At 43.7% G+C, this 15,878-nt stretch overlaps 1 protein-coding gene across 2 annotated transcripts in view; it reads right to left on the bottom strand.

Annotated features, from left to right (window-relative positions):
* LOC139392466 (protein argonaute-3-like) overlaps positions 1-15,878 on the bottom strand; it is a 43,526-nt gene that overhangs the window by 25,461 nt on the left and 2,187 nt on the right. For both annotated transcript variants that reach the window (XM_071140479.1, XM_071140480.1), the window contains exons 2-4: positions 1,441-1,612; positions 1,149-1,269; positions 815-1,023 (exon numbers count right to left, since the gene is read on the bottom strand). In XM_071140479.1, the coding sequence (XP_070996580.1) occupies positions 815-1,023; positions 1,149-1,269; positions 1,441-1,612 (502 nt within the window). The remainder of the gene's footprint in view (positions 1-814; positions 1,024-1,148; positions 1,270-1,440; positions 1,613-15,878) is intronic.

Raw genomic sequence — 15,878 nt, 5'->3', positions numbered from 1 at the left:
CCGGAAACTATAATTTCGAAAACAAAACGTTTATTCTTTCAGTGAAATACGGAACCGTTCCGTATTTTATCTAACGGATGGCATCCCTAAGTCTAAATATTGCTGTTACATTGCACAACCTTCAATGTTATGTCATAATTACGTAAAATTCTGGCAAATTAGTTCGCAATGAGCCAGGCGGCCCAAACTGTTCCCTGACTCTGCGTGCAATGAACGCAAGAGAAATGACACAATTTCACCTGGTTAATATTGCCTGCAAACCTTTCTTTTAGCTAAATATGCAGGTTTAAAAATATATACTTCTGTGTATTGATTTTAAAAAAGGCATTTTTGTTTATGGTTAGGTACACGATGGAGCAATGACAGTCCTTTTTCGCGATTGCGCACCGCATTGATTATATGCAACACAGGACACGCTAGATGAACTAGTAATATCATCAACCATGTGTAGTTAGTTATAACTAGTGATTATGATTGATTGATTGTTTTTTTTTATAAGATATGCTTAATGCTAGCTAGCAACTTAACTTGGCTTCTTACTGCATTCGCGTAACAGGCAGGCTCCTCGTGAGGCAGGTGGTTAGAGCGTTGGACTAGTTAAAAGTAAGGTTGCAAGATTGAATCCCTGAGCTGACAAGGTAAAATTCTGTCGTTCTGCCCGAACAAAGCAGTTAACCCACCGTTCCTAGGCCGTCATTGAAAATAAGAATGTGTTCTTAACTGACTTGGCTTGTTAAATAAAGTTGTACATTATTTTTATTTTTTTTAAATCTGTATGCCAGTGCTGTCCACTAGGGCTGCAGCAGTCACTCACTTCATGGAAGGCAGGTGTCGCAGCACCACATCCACTGCGTGTACAGGGTTGGTGCTGATGGGCTTGTCCAGCTCCAAGGGCTCAGGCATGGTGCGCCCCATCAGGACCTCGTGCAGCAGGTGCCAGCTGACTAGCGACACAAACTTGATGGACACTTTGAAGGGGCGATCCTTACCCCCCTCCCCTGGCAGGGTGACATCCAGATCCACCTGAGGAGAATATATATGGGAGCTCAAGCAACTCAATGTATCACTAGCAAACCCATCTGACATTCAACATTGTAAATTACACTAGAAATGTTATCATGTGTATCTTGTGTGCGCGCGCAACTCACCCCCGCTGTGGCGACTGGTAGGGGGTTGGCTGTGTAGAGGCTCCTCTTCCCATCGTAGACTGGCCTTCGGTCCCCAAAGATGGTCACCTTGAAGTGCTTCACCATGGAGTCCACCACCTCCCTATAGGGGCACCAGAGAGACAAATATATCAACTCCAACACTGCTCCATAACCCTGGTCTTTTAAGTGGGTAAAGTGATGCAAAGTACAGTTCATGAGATCACATGAAAGATCTGCAGCCAGTTTGTGTGGGTTTGAGAATATTGACGCTGACTGACGGACAGCTGTTTACCTGTTGACGCGACGTGGGCACTTCTCAGGCTTGATGTCTACTTCATAGAGGTAGACGTCCATCTTGGGGATATCCACCTGGAAGCAGTTGGCCAGCAGCTTGATAGGCTTCCCCATGGTGCCAAAGCCAGGCCTCCGTGGCACTGAGAACAGGGCCTGGGCCCCAACATCTCCTAGAGGGAGAGAGAGAGAGGGTGCCAGTACTCAATATAAAAACACTTATGAAAGAGGTTGTGGGGGAGGAGAAGGAAAGAAAGGGATCAAGAGAGAGTGAGTGTGACGAAGTGAGAACAAGAGCCAAATCAAACTGTAGATAGGAAGTAGTAGATAATGTGGCGAAAGGCAGTTATAAAAAGGCTGTGAGGGTATTGTGGGATCCCACTTAAGGTGGTGATGAAATAGGAGTCATGAGTAGCCTAGTTTTTTTTTCCTCCCCAGAGCTATTGACACTAAAGGCCAGAGTTTTATGGTAAATGTCACCACGTTAAGGCATTGAATTATCCTAACTGACAAACACAAGCTTTGGATGAGAGTAGAGTAGGGGTGTGCCAGCCACACTACGCCAATTCTACCAAAGCACTTTCATTGACAGCCTCGTCGGAAACTACTCCGGTAGTCATGACGTCACAAAACCACACACTACCCACACTCAGATGAGCCGTAAACGACCTACTCTGACACCCACACAAAATACATGACATCCACTCATATAGTGTCATGAGTCATCTCTCAGAAAACATCCAATCAAAATCATGTGGAAAGAAGAATATAATAAACCATATTTTTGACCTATGAGTTAAATAGGATGTGTTCTTCACATATTGTAGACCTTAAACATAGAATTACATGTAGAACATTTATTATAGGATCTCTATGACCTCAAATTGAAAAAAAAGATGACTAGGTCTAAAGGGGAAACTGAAAAGGTGAGGCTGTCCTGGTTCAGAGCACTGTGTCAGGGTCAGAGAAGGACCCTGTAGTAAAGTGCTCCGGGATAAAGTTTCCCCTAGGTACAGATCTAGGATAAGCTTGCCTTTCCCCAATACTAAACTTAAGCATTAGGCCTCATGGGGGAAATTACCCAGCATTTAAGGGGCAACTTCACCCTACTCCCAGAAACACGGTGTAGTGGAGTGGGATCGTCTGTGATGGCGCGTCCCCCAGTGTCTTATCACTCGCTCCTGTGTCGTTTCCATGCCAACATCACCTATGTTGTTGCCACTTCTCCATGGTAACACAGACCATGCTAACAAGAGGGAGTCCAAGAGCGGGTGTATTTGAACGTATGTCTCGATAAACCAGGAAGATTATGATCAATATTCAAAGATTTAATCTTTTTGGGGGGGTAATCTGAACCTTGCCTATATGAAGTAACAGAAGGTGACTGGAAAACACGGTGATCACACACATGGGCAAAAGAAACCGAAAAGGACAAGGCATGGCTGAATAGATTCTTATCACCTAGATGCTAGTAGCCCACGTGAAGACTTTCCAGAACTCAAGGCAAAATGTCTAATTATTCTCACTACTGCCACCTTCGCCGTAAGCCAAATACAGAGCAGTCAAAAATGGTTCTACCAACCCTGACATTCCCAAAGCCATCTTTGAGAAACTGGCCATCATTGAAAAAAACAACAGAGACTACCTCCAAATTAATAGTCTCTCTCAGCCACTGTGCAGCAACATCTCAAACAGGTGTCAACCCAAAGCAAAAAAAATATTGACCATTGAAGCTGAAATACAGAAACTGCAACAGGTGAATCTCCAAATGCAACAGAATATCATATCATCGAAGTCCAGCGCCACAGCCGGAGATGGAACCTGAAACTGATGCGAGAAAAGGACTGGGAGAGCATACAGAGCACCCGGAGTTACCATTGACATCCTCGGGAAAGTAGCACCCAGGATTCGAGACAAGCTCCCAGATGTCATCGACGTGGTGCACCGCCTGGGAAAGCAAAGAGATGACGGATCTCCGCGGACAACCATCATGTGGTTCACAATGTGGGGCGGCAGGTAGCCTAACGGTTAGAGCGTTGGACTAGTAACCGGAAGGTTGCAAGATCGAATCCCTGAGCTGACAAGGTAAAAATCTGTCGTTCTGTCTCGGAACAAGGCAGCTAACCCACTGTTCCAAGGCGGTCATTTACACTAAGAATTTGTTCTTAACTGACTTGCCTAGTTAAATAAAAGCTAAATATAATAAAACTGTGAGAATCTGCAGAGATGTCGTACGGAAAGAAGCCAAGGAGTCCAGGTTTCTTATGGAGAATAAACTACGCATCAAGAGGCTCTCACTCCAGGAGATGCTGTTGCAATGGAAAAACTTTGGCCAGTGGTAAAAAAAGCTAGAGAAGAAGGTTAGAGATCCTTTTGCATTTATCGATGGAAAGAAGATTGATTGTCAGGACGTCAAGTGAATGTATGCTGAATGTTTTGAAAACACTGCTCAGGGATATAACTACACTAACTCAAAATTGATGTCCTATTCTTTTTAAGTCAAATGAAAACGTTAGCTAAATGACTGAGTTAAGTCAATTGCCATTTTTACATTCACCCCGTTTTATATCACCAGGTTTGTCAATGAATACAGGTTCACCATATTGATCATAACTACCTCGGTTTAGGGTAGTCCAGTTCTTTCTCTAAGCTCAGGTTTCCTTACTAGCTACCTAGCTTACTAGTTCAGTTATTCTTTTCACTAAACTGTATTTGTTTTATTTTTGTCAGGTTTTGCAACGTTTTGAATAAAATGCACTAAATAGTCCCTCTAAATGCCAGGGGTTTACGAAACATAACTAAAATAAAATCACTTTTTACTTTGTAAAAACTAAATGCAGATTTCATTCTACTCCAGGCGAATTGTGATTAAGATTCTAGTGTTTGGAAATCACAATGAGGAAACACTGTTTATTATAGTCACTGGTCTAACCACTCAGCTGGTACTATGATACTGCTTCAAAAGTTTAGAGGTGATATTTCTGTTATGCACGTGAGTGAGGACCCAAAAGCGGTTTAACAAAAACAGAGTCCTTTAATGTCAAAACACAGGTAAGACATAGATCCTCTTCAAATGTATATAATGGCAAAATAAACAACCCGCAGAGAGGGCGACAAATAAATCATAAAGTCCTTCTGATATTCACAGAAGAGTTCCCCTTCTAGCAGCAGAGGAGAATAGCTGGGTTAGCGGCGACAGACTGCTGGTCTCTCTGGGTAGGCGCGGGTCGTAGAGGACAGAGGTACCTGATCAGACGTAGCAACAGATGAACAGGCAGATTCCGACAGGACAGGACAAGGGTGAAGCAAACGAGACGATAGTTTGGTTCTGGCATGAGAAACTCAAACGAGAATCTGACAAAGACAGAAGCAGGAACAGAGAGAGAAATAGAGACCTAATCAGAGGGAAAAAGGGAACAGGTGGGAAAAGGGTGAACGAGGTAGTTAGAGAAGATGAGGAGCAGCTGGGGAAGGAGAGGAAGAGAAGGTAACCTAATACGACCAGCAGAGGGAGACGGAGTGAAGAGAAAGAACAGGAACAAGACATAATATGACAATACATGACAGTACCCCCCCACTCACCGAGCGCCTCCTGGCGCACTCGAGGAGGAAACCTGGCGGCAACGGAGGAAATCATCGATCAGCGAACGGTCCAGCACGTCCCGAGAGGGAACCCAACTCCTTTCCTCAGAACCGTACCCCTCCCAATCCACTAGGTACTGATGACCACAGCCCCGAGGACGCATGTCCAAAATCTTACGGACCCTGTAGATAGGTGCGCCCTCGACAAGGATGGGGGGGGGGGGAAGACGAGCTGGGGCGCGAAGAACGGGCTTAACACAGGAGACATGGAAGACCGGGTGGACGCGACGAAGATATCGCGGAAGAAGAAGTCGCACTGCGACAGGATTAATGATCTGAGAAATACGGAACGGACCAATGAACCGCGGGGTCAACTTGCGAGAAGCTGTCTTAAGGGGAAGGTTCTGAGTGGAGAGCCAAACTCTCTGACCGCGACAATATCTAGGACTCTTAGTTCTACGCTTATTAGCGGCTCTCACAGTCTGCGCCCTATAACGGCAAAGTGCAGACCTGACCCTCTTCCAGGTGCGCTCGCAACGTTGGACAAAAGCCTGAGCGGAGGGGACGCTGGACTCGGCGAACTGAGACGAGAACAGCGGAGGCTGGTACCCGAGGCTACTCTGAAAAGAAGATAGCCCGGTCGCAGACGAAGGAAGCGAGTTGTGGGCGTATTCTGCCCAGGGGAGCTGTTCTGACCAAGACGCAGGGTTACGAAAAGAAAGACTGCGTAAGATGCGACCAATAGTCTGATTGGCCCGTTCTGCTTGACCGTTAGACTGGGGGTGAAAGCCGGAAGAGAGACTGACGGAAGCCCCAATCAAACGGCAAAACTCCCTCCAAAATTGAGACGTGAATTGCGGACCCCTGTCCGAAACGACGTCTGACGGAAGGCCATGAATCCTGAAAACATTCTCGATGATGATTTGTGCCGTCTCTTTAGCAGAAGGGAGCTTAGCGAGGGGAATAAAATGAGCCGCCTTAGAGAACCTATCGACAACCGTAAGAATAACAGTCTTCCCCGCTGACGAAGGCAGTCCGGTGATAAAATCTAAGGCGATGTGAGACCACGGTCGAGAGGGAATGGGAAGCGGTCTGAGACGGCCGGCAGGAGGGGAGTTACCGGACTTAGTCTGCGTGCAGACCGAACAAGCAGCCACGAAACGACGCGTGTCATGCTCCCGAGTGGGCCACCAAAAACGCTGGCGAATGGAAGCAAGCGTACCCCGAACGCCGGGGTGGCCGGCTAACTTGGCAGAGTGAGCCCACTGAAGAACGGCCAGACGAGTAGGAACGGGAACGAAAAGAAGGTTCCTAGGACAAGCGCGCGGCGACGGAGTGTGAGTGAGTGCTTGCTTTACCTGCCTCTCAATTCCCCAGACAGTCAACCCGACAACACGCCCCTCAGGGAGAATCCCCTCGGGTCAGTGGAGGCTACTGAAGAACTGAAGAGACGAAATAAAGCATCAGGCTTGGTGTTCTTAGAGCCCGGACGATAAGAAATTACGAACTCGAAACGAGCGAAAAACAGCGCCCAACGAGCCTGACGTGCATTAAGTCGTTTGGCAGAACGGATGTACTCAAGGTTCCTATGGTCAGTCCAAACGACAAAAGGAACGGTCGCCCCCTCCAACCACTGTCGCCATTCGCCTAGGGCTAAGCGGATGGCGAGCAGTTCGCGGTTACCCACATCATAGTTACGTTCCGACGGCGACAGGCGATGAGAAAAATACGCGCAAGGGTGGACCTTGTCGTCAGAGAGGGAGCGCTGAGAAAGAATGGCTCCCACGCCCACCTCTGACGCGTCAACGAACTGTCTAGAGACGTCAGGTGTAATAAGGATAGGTGCGGATGTAAAACGATTCTTGAGGAGATCAAAAGCTCCCTGGGCGGAAACGGACCACTTAAAGCACGTCTTGACAGAAGTAAGGGCTGTGAGAGGAGCTGCCACCTGACCGAAATTACGGATGAAACGACGATAGAAATTTGCGAAGCCGAGAAAGCGCTGCAGCTCGACGCGTGACTTAGGGACGGGCCAATCAATGACAGCTTGGACCTTAGCGGGATCCATCTTAATGCCTTCAGCGGAAATAACAGAACCGAGAAATGTGACGGAGGAGGCATGAAAAGTGCACTTCTCAGCCTTCACAAAAAGACAATTCTCTAAAAGGCGCTGGAGGACACGTCGAACGTGCTGAACATGAATCTGGAGTGACGGTGAAAAAAAATCAGGATATCGTCAAGGTAAACGAAAACAAAGATGTTCAGCATGTCTCTCAGGACGTCATTGACTAATGCCTGAAAGACAGCTGGAGCGTTAGCGAGGCCGAAAGGAAGAACCCGGTATTCAAAGTGCCCTAACGGAGTGTTAAACGCCGTCTTCCACTCGTCCCCCTCCCTGATGCGCACGAGATGGTAAGCGTTACGAAGGTCCAACTTAGTGAAAAACCTGGCTCCCTGCAGGATCTCGAAGGCTGAAGACATAAGAGGGAGCGGATAACGATTCTTCACTGTTATGTCATTCAGCCCTCGATAATCTATGCAGGGGCGCAGGGACCCGTCCTTCTTCTTAACAAAAAAAACCCCCGCTCCGGCGGGAGAGGAGGAGGGGACTATGGTACCGGCGTCAAGAGCTACAGACAAATAATCTTCAAGAGCCTTACGTTCGGGAGCCGACAGAGAGTATAGTCTACCCCGGGGGGGAGTGGTTCCCGGAAGGAGATCAATACTACAATCATACGACCGGTGTGGGGGAAGAGAGGTCGCCCTGGACCGACTGAACACCGTGCGCAGATCGTGATATTCCTCCGGCACCCCTGTCAAATCACCAGGCTCCTCCTGTGAAGAAGAGACAGAGGAAACAGGAGGGATAGCAGACATTAAACATTTCACATGACAAGAGACGTTCCAGGAGAGGATAGAATTACTAGACCAATTAATATAAGGATTATGACAAACTAGCCAGGGATGGCCCAAAACAACAGGTGTAAAAGGTGAACGAAAAATTAAAAAAGAAAGGGTTTCGCTATGATTACCAGAGACAGTGAGGGTTAAAAGTAGCGTCTCACGCTGAATCCTGGGGAGAGAACTACCATCCAAAGCGAACAAGGCCGTGGGCTCCCTTAACTGTCTGAGAGGAATGTCATGTTCCCGAGCCCAGGTCTCGTCCATAAAACAGCCCTCCGCCCCAGAGTCTATCAAGGCACTGCAGGAAGCTGACGAACCGGTCCAGCGTAGATGGACCGACAAGGTAGTGCAGGATCTTGAAGGAGGGACCAGAGTAGTAGCGCTCACCAGTAGCCCTCCGCTTACTGATGAGCTCTGGCTTTTACTGGACATGAAGTGACAAAATGACCAGCGGAACCGCAATAGAGACAGAGGCGGTTGGTGATTCTCCGTTCCCTCTCCTTAGTCGAGATGCGGATACCCCCCAGCTGCATAGGCTCAGCACCCGAGCCGGCGGAGGAAGATGGTAGTGATGCGGAGAGGGGGGCAACGGAGAACGCGAGCTCCTTTCCACGAGCTCGTTGACGAAGATCAACCCGTCGCTCAATGCGAATAGCGAGTTCAATCAAGGAATCCACGCTGGAAGGAACCTCCCGGGAGAGAATCTCATCCTTTACCTCCGCGCGGAGACCCTCCAGAAAACGAGCGAGCAAAGCCGGCTCGTTCCAGTCACTCGAGGCAGCAAGAGTGCGAAACTCAATAGAGTAATCTGTTATGGATCGATTACCTTGACATAGGGAAGACAGGACCCTGGAAGCTTCTTCCCCAAAAACAGAACGATCAAAAACCCGTATCATCTCCTCCTTAAAGTCCTGATACTGGTTAGTACACTCAGCCCTCGCCTCCCAGATTGCCGTGCCCCACTCACGAGCCCGTCCAGTAAGGAGAGATATGACGTAGGCGATACGAGCTGTGCTCCTGGAGTAAGTGTTGGGCTGGAGAGAAAACACAATATCACACTGGGTGAGGAACGAGCGGCATTCAGTGGGCTCCCCAGAGTAACACGGCGGGTTATTGATTCTGGGCTCCGGAGATTCGAAAGCCCTGGAAGTAGCCGGTGGATCGAGGCGGAGATGGTGAATCTGTTCTGTGAGGTTGGAGACTTGGGCGGCCAGGGTCTCAACGGCATGTCGAGCAGCAGACAATTCCTGCTCGTGTCTGCCTAGCATCGCTCCCTGGATCTCGACGGCTGAGTGGAGAGGATCCGAAGCCGCTGGGTCCATTCTTGGTCAGATTCTTCTGTTATGCACGTGAGTGAGGACCCAAAAGCGGTTTAACAAAAACAGAGTCCTTTAATGTCAAAACACAGGTAAGACATAGATCCTCTTCAAATGTATATAATGGCAAAATAAACAACCCGCAGAGAGGGCGACAAATAAATCATAAAGTCCTTCTGATATTCACAGAAAAGTTCCCCTTCTAGCAGCAGAGGAGAATAGCTGGGTTAGCGGCGACAGACTGCTGGTCTCTCTGGGTAGGCGCGGGTCGTAGAGGACAGAGGTACCTGATCAGACGTAGCAACAGATGAACAGGCAGATTCCGACAGGACAGGAAGCAAACGAGACGATAGTTTGGTTCTGGCATGAGAAACTCAAACGAGAATCTGACAAAGACAGAAGCAGGAACAGAGAGAGAAATAGAGACCTAATCAGAGGGGAAAAGGGAACAGGTGGGAAAGGGGTGAACGAGGTAGTTAGAGAAGATGAGGAGCAGCTGGGGAAGGAGAGGAAGAGAAGGTAACCTAATACGACCAGCAGAGGGAGACGGAGTGAAGAGAAAGAACAGGAACAAGACATAATATGACAATACATGACAATTTCAGAGTCGTGTACGTCCAAAGATGGGAGATGGGTTATATTGATTTCAAAACTAGATAATGCTTGTTTCATTATATGCAATGTACAGTTGAAGTCAGAAGTTTACATACACTTAGGTTGGAGTCATTAAAACTCAATTTTCAACCACTCCACAAATTCTTTAGTTTTGGCAAGTCGGTAAGTCGGATAAGACATCTACTTTGTGCATGACAATACATTTTTCCAACAGTTGATTGCAGACAGATTATATCACTTATAACTCACTGTATCAAAATTCCAGTGGGTCATTAGGTTAAGTTGACTGTGCCTTTAAACAGTTTGTAAAATTCCAGAAAATTATGTCATGGCTTGTTGTTGTTCTGATAGGCTAATTGACATGATTTGAGTCAATTGGAGGTGTACCTGTGGATGTATTTCAAGGTCTACCTTCAAACTCAGTACCTCTTTGCTTGACATCATGGGAAAACCGAAAGAAATCAGCCAAGATCTCAGAAAAATAATTGTAGACCTCCACAGGTCTGTTTCATCCTTGGGAGCAATTTCCAAACGCCTGAAGGTACCACGTTCATTTGTACAAACAATAGTACGCAAGTATAAACACCATGGGACCACGCAGCCGTCATACCGGAATTAGACGCGTTCTGTCTCTTAGAAATGAATGTACTTTGGTGCGAAAAGTGCAAATCAATCCCAGAACAACAGCAAAGGACCTTGTGAAGATGCTGGAGGAAACGGGTACAAAAGTATCTATATCCAATATCCACAGTAAAAACAAGTCCTTTATCGACATAACCTGAGAGGCCGCTCAGCAAGGAAGAAGTCACTGCTCCAAAACCGCCATGAAAAAGCCAGACTACGGTTTACAACTGCAAATGGGGACAAAGATCGTACTTTTTGGAGAAGTGGCCTCTGGTCTGATGAAACAAAAATAGAGCCGTTTGGCCATAACGACCATCGTTGTGTTTGGAGGAAAAAGGGGGAGGCTTGTAAGCCGAAGAACACCATTCCAACTGTAAAGCCCGCATCATGTTGTGGGGATGCTTTGCTGCAGGAGGGACTGGTGCACTTCTCAAAATAGATGGCATCACGAGAAAGGACAATTATGTGGATATATTGAAGCAACATCTCAAGACATGAGTCAGGAAGTTAAAGCTTGGTGGCAAATGGTTCTGGATGGACAATGACCCTAAGCATACTTCTAAAGTTGTGGCAAAATGGCTTAAGGACAACAAAGTCAAGGTATTGGAGTGGCCATCACAAAGCCCTGACCTCAATCCTATAGAACATGTGTGGGCAGGACTGAAAAAGTGTGTGCCAGCAAGGAGGCCTTCAAACCTGACTCAGTTATCTTAGCTCTGTCAGGAGGAATGGGCCACAATTCACCCAACTTATTGTGGGAAGGTTGTGGAAGGCTACCAGCAACATTTGACCCAAGTGAAACAATTTAAAGGCAATGCTACCAAATACTAATTGAGTGTATGTAAACTTCTGACCTACTGGGAATGTGATGAAAGAAATAAAAGCTGAAATAAGTCACTCTTACTATTATTCTGACATTTCACATTCTTAAAATAAAGTGGTGATCCTAACTGACCTAAGACAGGGAATGTTTACTAGGATTAAAATGTCAGCAATTGTGAAAAACTGAGTTTAAATGTATTTGGCTAAGGTGTATGTATTCTTCCGACTTCAACTGTATATGGGTAAAACTCTTCCTCCTCATATAAGACTTTATTTTTGGATCTTGCTGATAAGCTTACTGAGCTGCAAAACAAGAATACAAAATGCATGGCTTATAATAGCTGGAGACTTTAACGAAACACCTGATACTCTTTAGATAGATTTCCACCTAGAATAGCTCAAAGATCTCAGAATAGTGACGTCTCATTTTGCTGTAAACTGACAGTGATCAATACATGGCGCTTCTTTAATACTAACTTAAATAATACACCTGGTGTAATAGGTCAATGACGAATCAGATCCAGAATTTATCTGTTTTTCATTTCTCCCCCACTTTTACAGTGTGTACAAGAAGTAAATCATAAACATGCTCCTTTGACTGATCATAAAATTATATTATTAGAATGTTCTGAAAAATCGAGGATACATTCGAGGATACTGGAAATGTAATAATTCACTTCTAAATGATCCAGTCTTTAACAAGAGCATACATAACTTGACCATAGACTTGTTTAACTCAAATGATTTAGAACCAAAGCATGGAAGTAACTGGGAAATATTTAAATTCAAGATAAGATCTAAATCACCATTACACGCAGTAAGGAACTAAAGAAGCAAAAATGTTTTCAAAATGAGCTTGTGAATAAATGTAATGTTCTCTTAGAAAAGGATACCCTTTCAACAGAAGAAGAAACGGATTTGAATACATCTCGATTAGAACTAGATCAAATGTAAATTTATTTAGCTAAAGGAGCCTTTATTAGATCTAGAGCAAAATGGGTTGAGGAGGGTGAGGAAAAAAACAAGCTATTTTTTCTCTGAAAAAAAAGGAACTGTAAAGAGAATCTCTTTCTGCCTTGATTTTTATTTTACCTTTATTTAACTAGGCAGGTCAGTTAAGAACAAATTCTTATTTCCAATGACGGCCTAGGAACAGTGGGTTAACTGCCTTGTTCAGGGGCAGAACGACAAATTTTTACCTTGTCAGCTCAACCTTTCGGTTACAAGTCCAAGACTCTAACCACTAGGCTACCCCCCCCCCCCTTAAATATTGGCAATACCTTGTGTAAAGACCCAAAGATAATCTCTAACTTTGTGTATTCTTTCTGTGAAAATCTGTAGAAGTCAAATTTGAATGGGATTGAATGTGAACATTTTATAAAACATGTCCATGGTCATGATTTCTGATGAGTTCAAGTCCATATGTGAAGAGGAGTTTTCGATTGTAGAGATTTAGAGATGTTCTTAAATCTATGAAGGGCACCTGGAACAGATGGTCTTTCTGTGGAATTTTATTTACACTTTTGGGAACATTTAGAGGGAGAGATGATTACTACCATAAAACAAGGGGTTATTTCCTTAATACCAAATCCTGATAAAGATCCTTTTCATAGGTAATTGGAGACCCATTACATTATTAAATACAGATTAGAAATGGATAACTTTAGAATATGCTAATAGACTTAAATGGGCCTAAACCACCTTATTAATGAAACCCAAACTGGTTTCATGAAAGGTCGCCACATCAGCTGTAACATTAGGTTAGTTTTAGACTTGATTGATTACAGTTGACCCAGAGGCTATTATTTTATTCCTCAACTATTTGATACAATTGAACACAAATTCCTAATACATTCGTTGTACACATGGTTTCGGGACTAACTTTGTCTCTGTTATCAATGTTTTATAAAGATATTAATAGTTACATTATGATTAATCGTAACACATCTAAAATATTTAATATTCACCATAGTGTACGCCAGGGTTGCCCTATTTCAGCACTTATAGTAATTCTACAACTAAAATAAATATCTAACATTTTAAACAACCCTGAATTAAAAGCTATTTCATAATTTGAAAAATAACTAATATAAAATTAGCAGATGATACAGCTCTGTTTCTAAAAGACAAGGATCAAGTTGCTATTGCACTTAATATAATGAAATCATTCTCTTCTGCTTCTGATCTGGATCTTAAATCATGCGAAATATTGTCCCTGCATGACTCAAATTACCAATCTGTTGAGAATATTGCAGTGAAAGACAATGTGAAATATTTAGGGGTGTACATGGTGAAACACCATATTGTCCGTCAACATCTCAATTTCGCTCAGAGATTAAAGTAAACAAAATCCACCTTTAATAACTGGCTCCAACGTATTATTGGAATGGTTTTATTGTCCAAAGCAGAAGGTCTGTCACGTTTTGTCTACCCTGCTATCCCTATTTGTAGCTGATCAAACCAGCAAGGATATCAACAACAAAAAACTTTCCTAGACTTTATATAGAAAAATAAAACGCAAACTTAAGAAGTCTGTAATATCAAACCAAAGAGCTGATGGTGGGCTTGAAGTACTAGATTTCATTGACATCAACAATACCTTTAAAGTAATCTGGATAAAAATATGTATACTTACATCGGAATCTATATGGTACTTCATTCCCTGTCATATTTTTATGAAATTGGGTGGTCTTCAATTTGTGGAAGTGCAATTATTCTCCAGCAAAATTACCCATCAAACTGTCCAAATTTCATGAACAAGCCCTTTTAGCCTGGAAACTGTTATGTCCACAACTTCTCCCCACACAAGCCACTTCTGTGGAACATCTATTTGATAAAGAAGGAAATATACTCTTATAGAAAGTTCTTAGAAACATAACTTCCCAATACATTATACATAATTTAATTCTATATGCAAAGCAATATCTTCAGGACTTAATTAATGAAATCTCATTTGTGTTTTGCCAAACATGTCATGATAGATGCACGACTTATGTTACAAGGTTTCCCCCTGCTGGATAAGAAATGTAATACATTCATAAGATAACTTTTTCACTCCAAGAACAAGATCTCCTAGAGGGAAAATATTCTGGAACGCACATATTACTGAAATTGAATGGAAGAAAGCTTGGTTGCTTCCCCACCCATTTTGTATGTCAAATAAAGTTTTTTTTAAATCACTTTAAAATTCTGCACAAAATATATCCTTGCAATAACTTCATGGATTTAGAGGACATTTTCTGTGATAATGGAGAAACTATCATACACATTCTGTGTGTGTGACTCTGTGAAGATATTTTGGAGCAAGTATTTACAATTTGTATTTAATCAATAAGACCCATGTATTTACAATGAAAGATGTAAAATGTTATTATTCAAATGAAAACAAAACCACTGAATTAGTCGTTAATTTCTTCATTCTCGCTGGTAAATTGTATATACACAAAAACAAATATTTGAAATCTGTCCCTAAATGCAATATATTTTCACTTGAAATCCAATATTTAATAAAATCTCTAGAATTAGTCAATAACAAAAAAACACTATTCTTACAACTCTATCATAAGTTTATACAACTATAACCCCTGGCTTCTTTCATATTTTTTTGTCATTTTCTTTAAGAACTTTAACTTTTAAAATCAATCTTTCATTTTTTCACTTTTAATGCTATTTTATGTTTATTCAGAAAAAATACACATGCAGCAGCATACCACCCTGCATACCACTGCTGGCTTGCTTCTGAAGCTAAGCAGGGTTGGTCCTGGTCAGTTCCTGGATGGGAGACCAGATGCTGCTGGAAGTGGTGTTGGAGGGCCAGTAGGAGGCACTCTTTCCTCTGGTCTAAAAACAATATCCCAATGCCCCAGAGCAGTGATTGAGGACACTGTCTTTCGGATGTCCTGACTCTGCAGGTAATTAAAGATCCCATGGCACTTATTGTAAGAGTAGGGTTGTTAACCCTGGTGTCCTGGCTAAATTCCCGATCTGGCCCTCAAACCATCATGGTCACCTAATAAGCCCCAGTTTACAATTGGCTCATTCATCCCCCTCCTCTCCCCTGTAACTATTCCCCAGGTCGTTGCTGCAAATGAGAACGTGTTCTCAGTCAACTTACCTGGTAAAATAACAGCTAAAAATATAAATAACCATGTAGTGATGTAATTTGAAATGTTATATGTAGAAAATGCTGACGAGGAAAAATGGACAAAAACAAACAACGATCTCATCAAGGGTCTAGCTTAGCTTACCTGTGGAAAGGAAAATGGTGTGTTGGAAAATGAAGTGTCAGCCAGGAACAGAAATAGCCTATGCGCTCAAACCTTAACTTATACACCGACTGCACAACAACTAAACAACCAAGTGGGCAGCAATGGAGGTGTGGATGGCTAACTGCCTCTTCTTTCTCCTTCCCTTTATAGTTAGGGCTCTGTTGGTTTACACATACAAAACAAACACCATGTGAAAGCTGTAGGCTTTCATCATAGTGAGTCTGCCAGTTGTTTTCAGCCAGGTACAGGCACTCGGCAGCTTTGACGAAGATGTACTGTGAAGGAGCCTACCGTTAATCCTTTAGCTC

Source organism: Oncorhynchus clarkii, chromosome 32 (genome assembly GCF_045791955.1).
Source record: "Oncorhynchus clarkii lewisi isolate Uvic-CL-2024 chromosome 32, UVic_Ocla_1.0, whole genome shotgun sequence".
In the NCBI taxonomy this organism is placed as follows: Eukaryota; Metazoa; Chordata; class Actinopteri; order Salmoniformes; family Salmonidae; genus Oncorhynchus; species Oncorhynchus clarkii.
The sequence above is the reverse complement of the archived record's forward strand: the minus strand, read 5'-3'. Positions and strand labels throughout refer to the sequence as shown.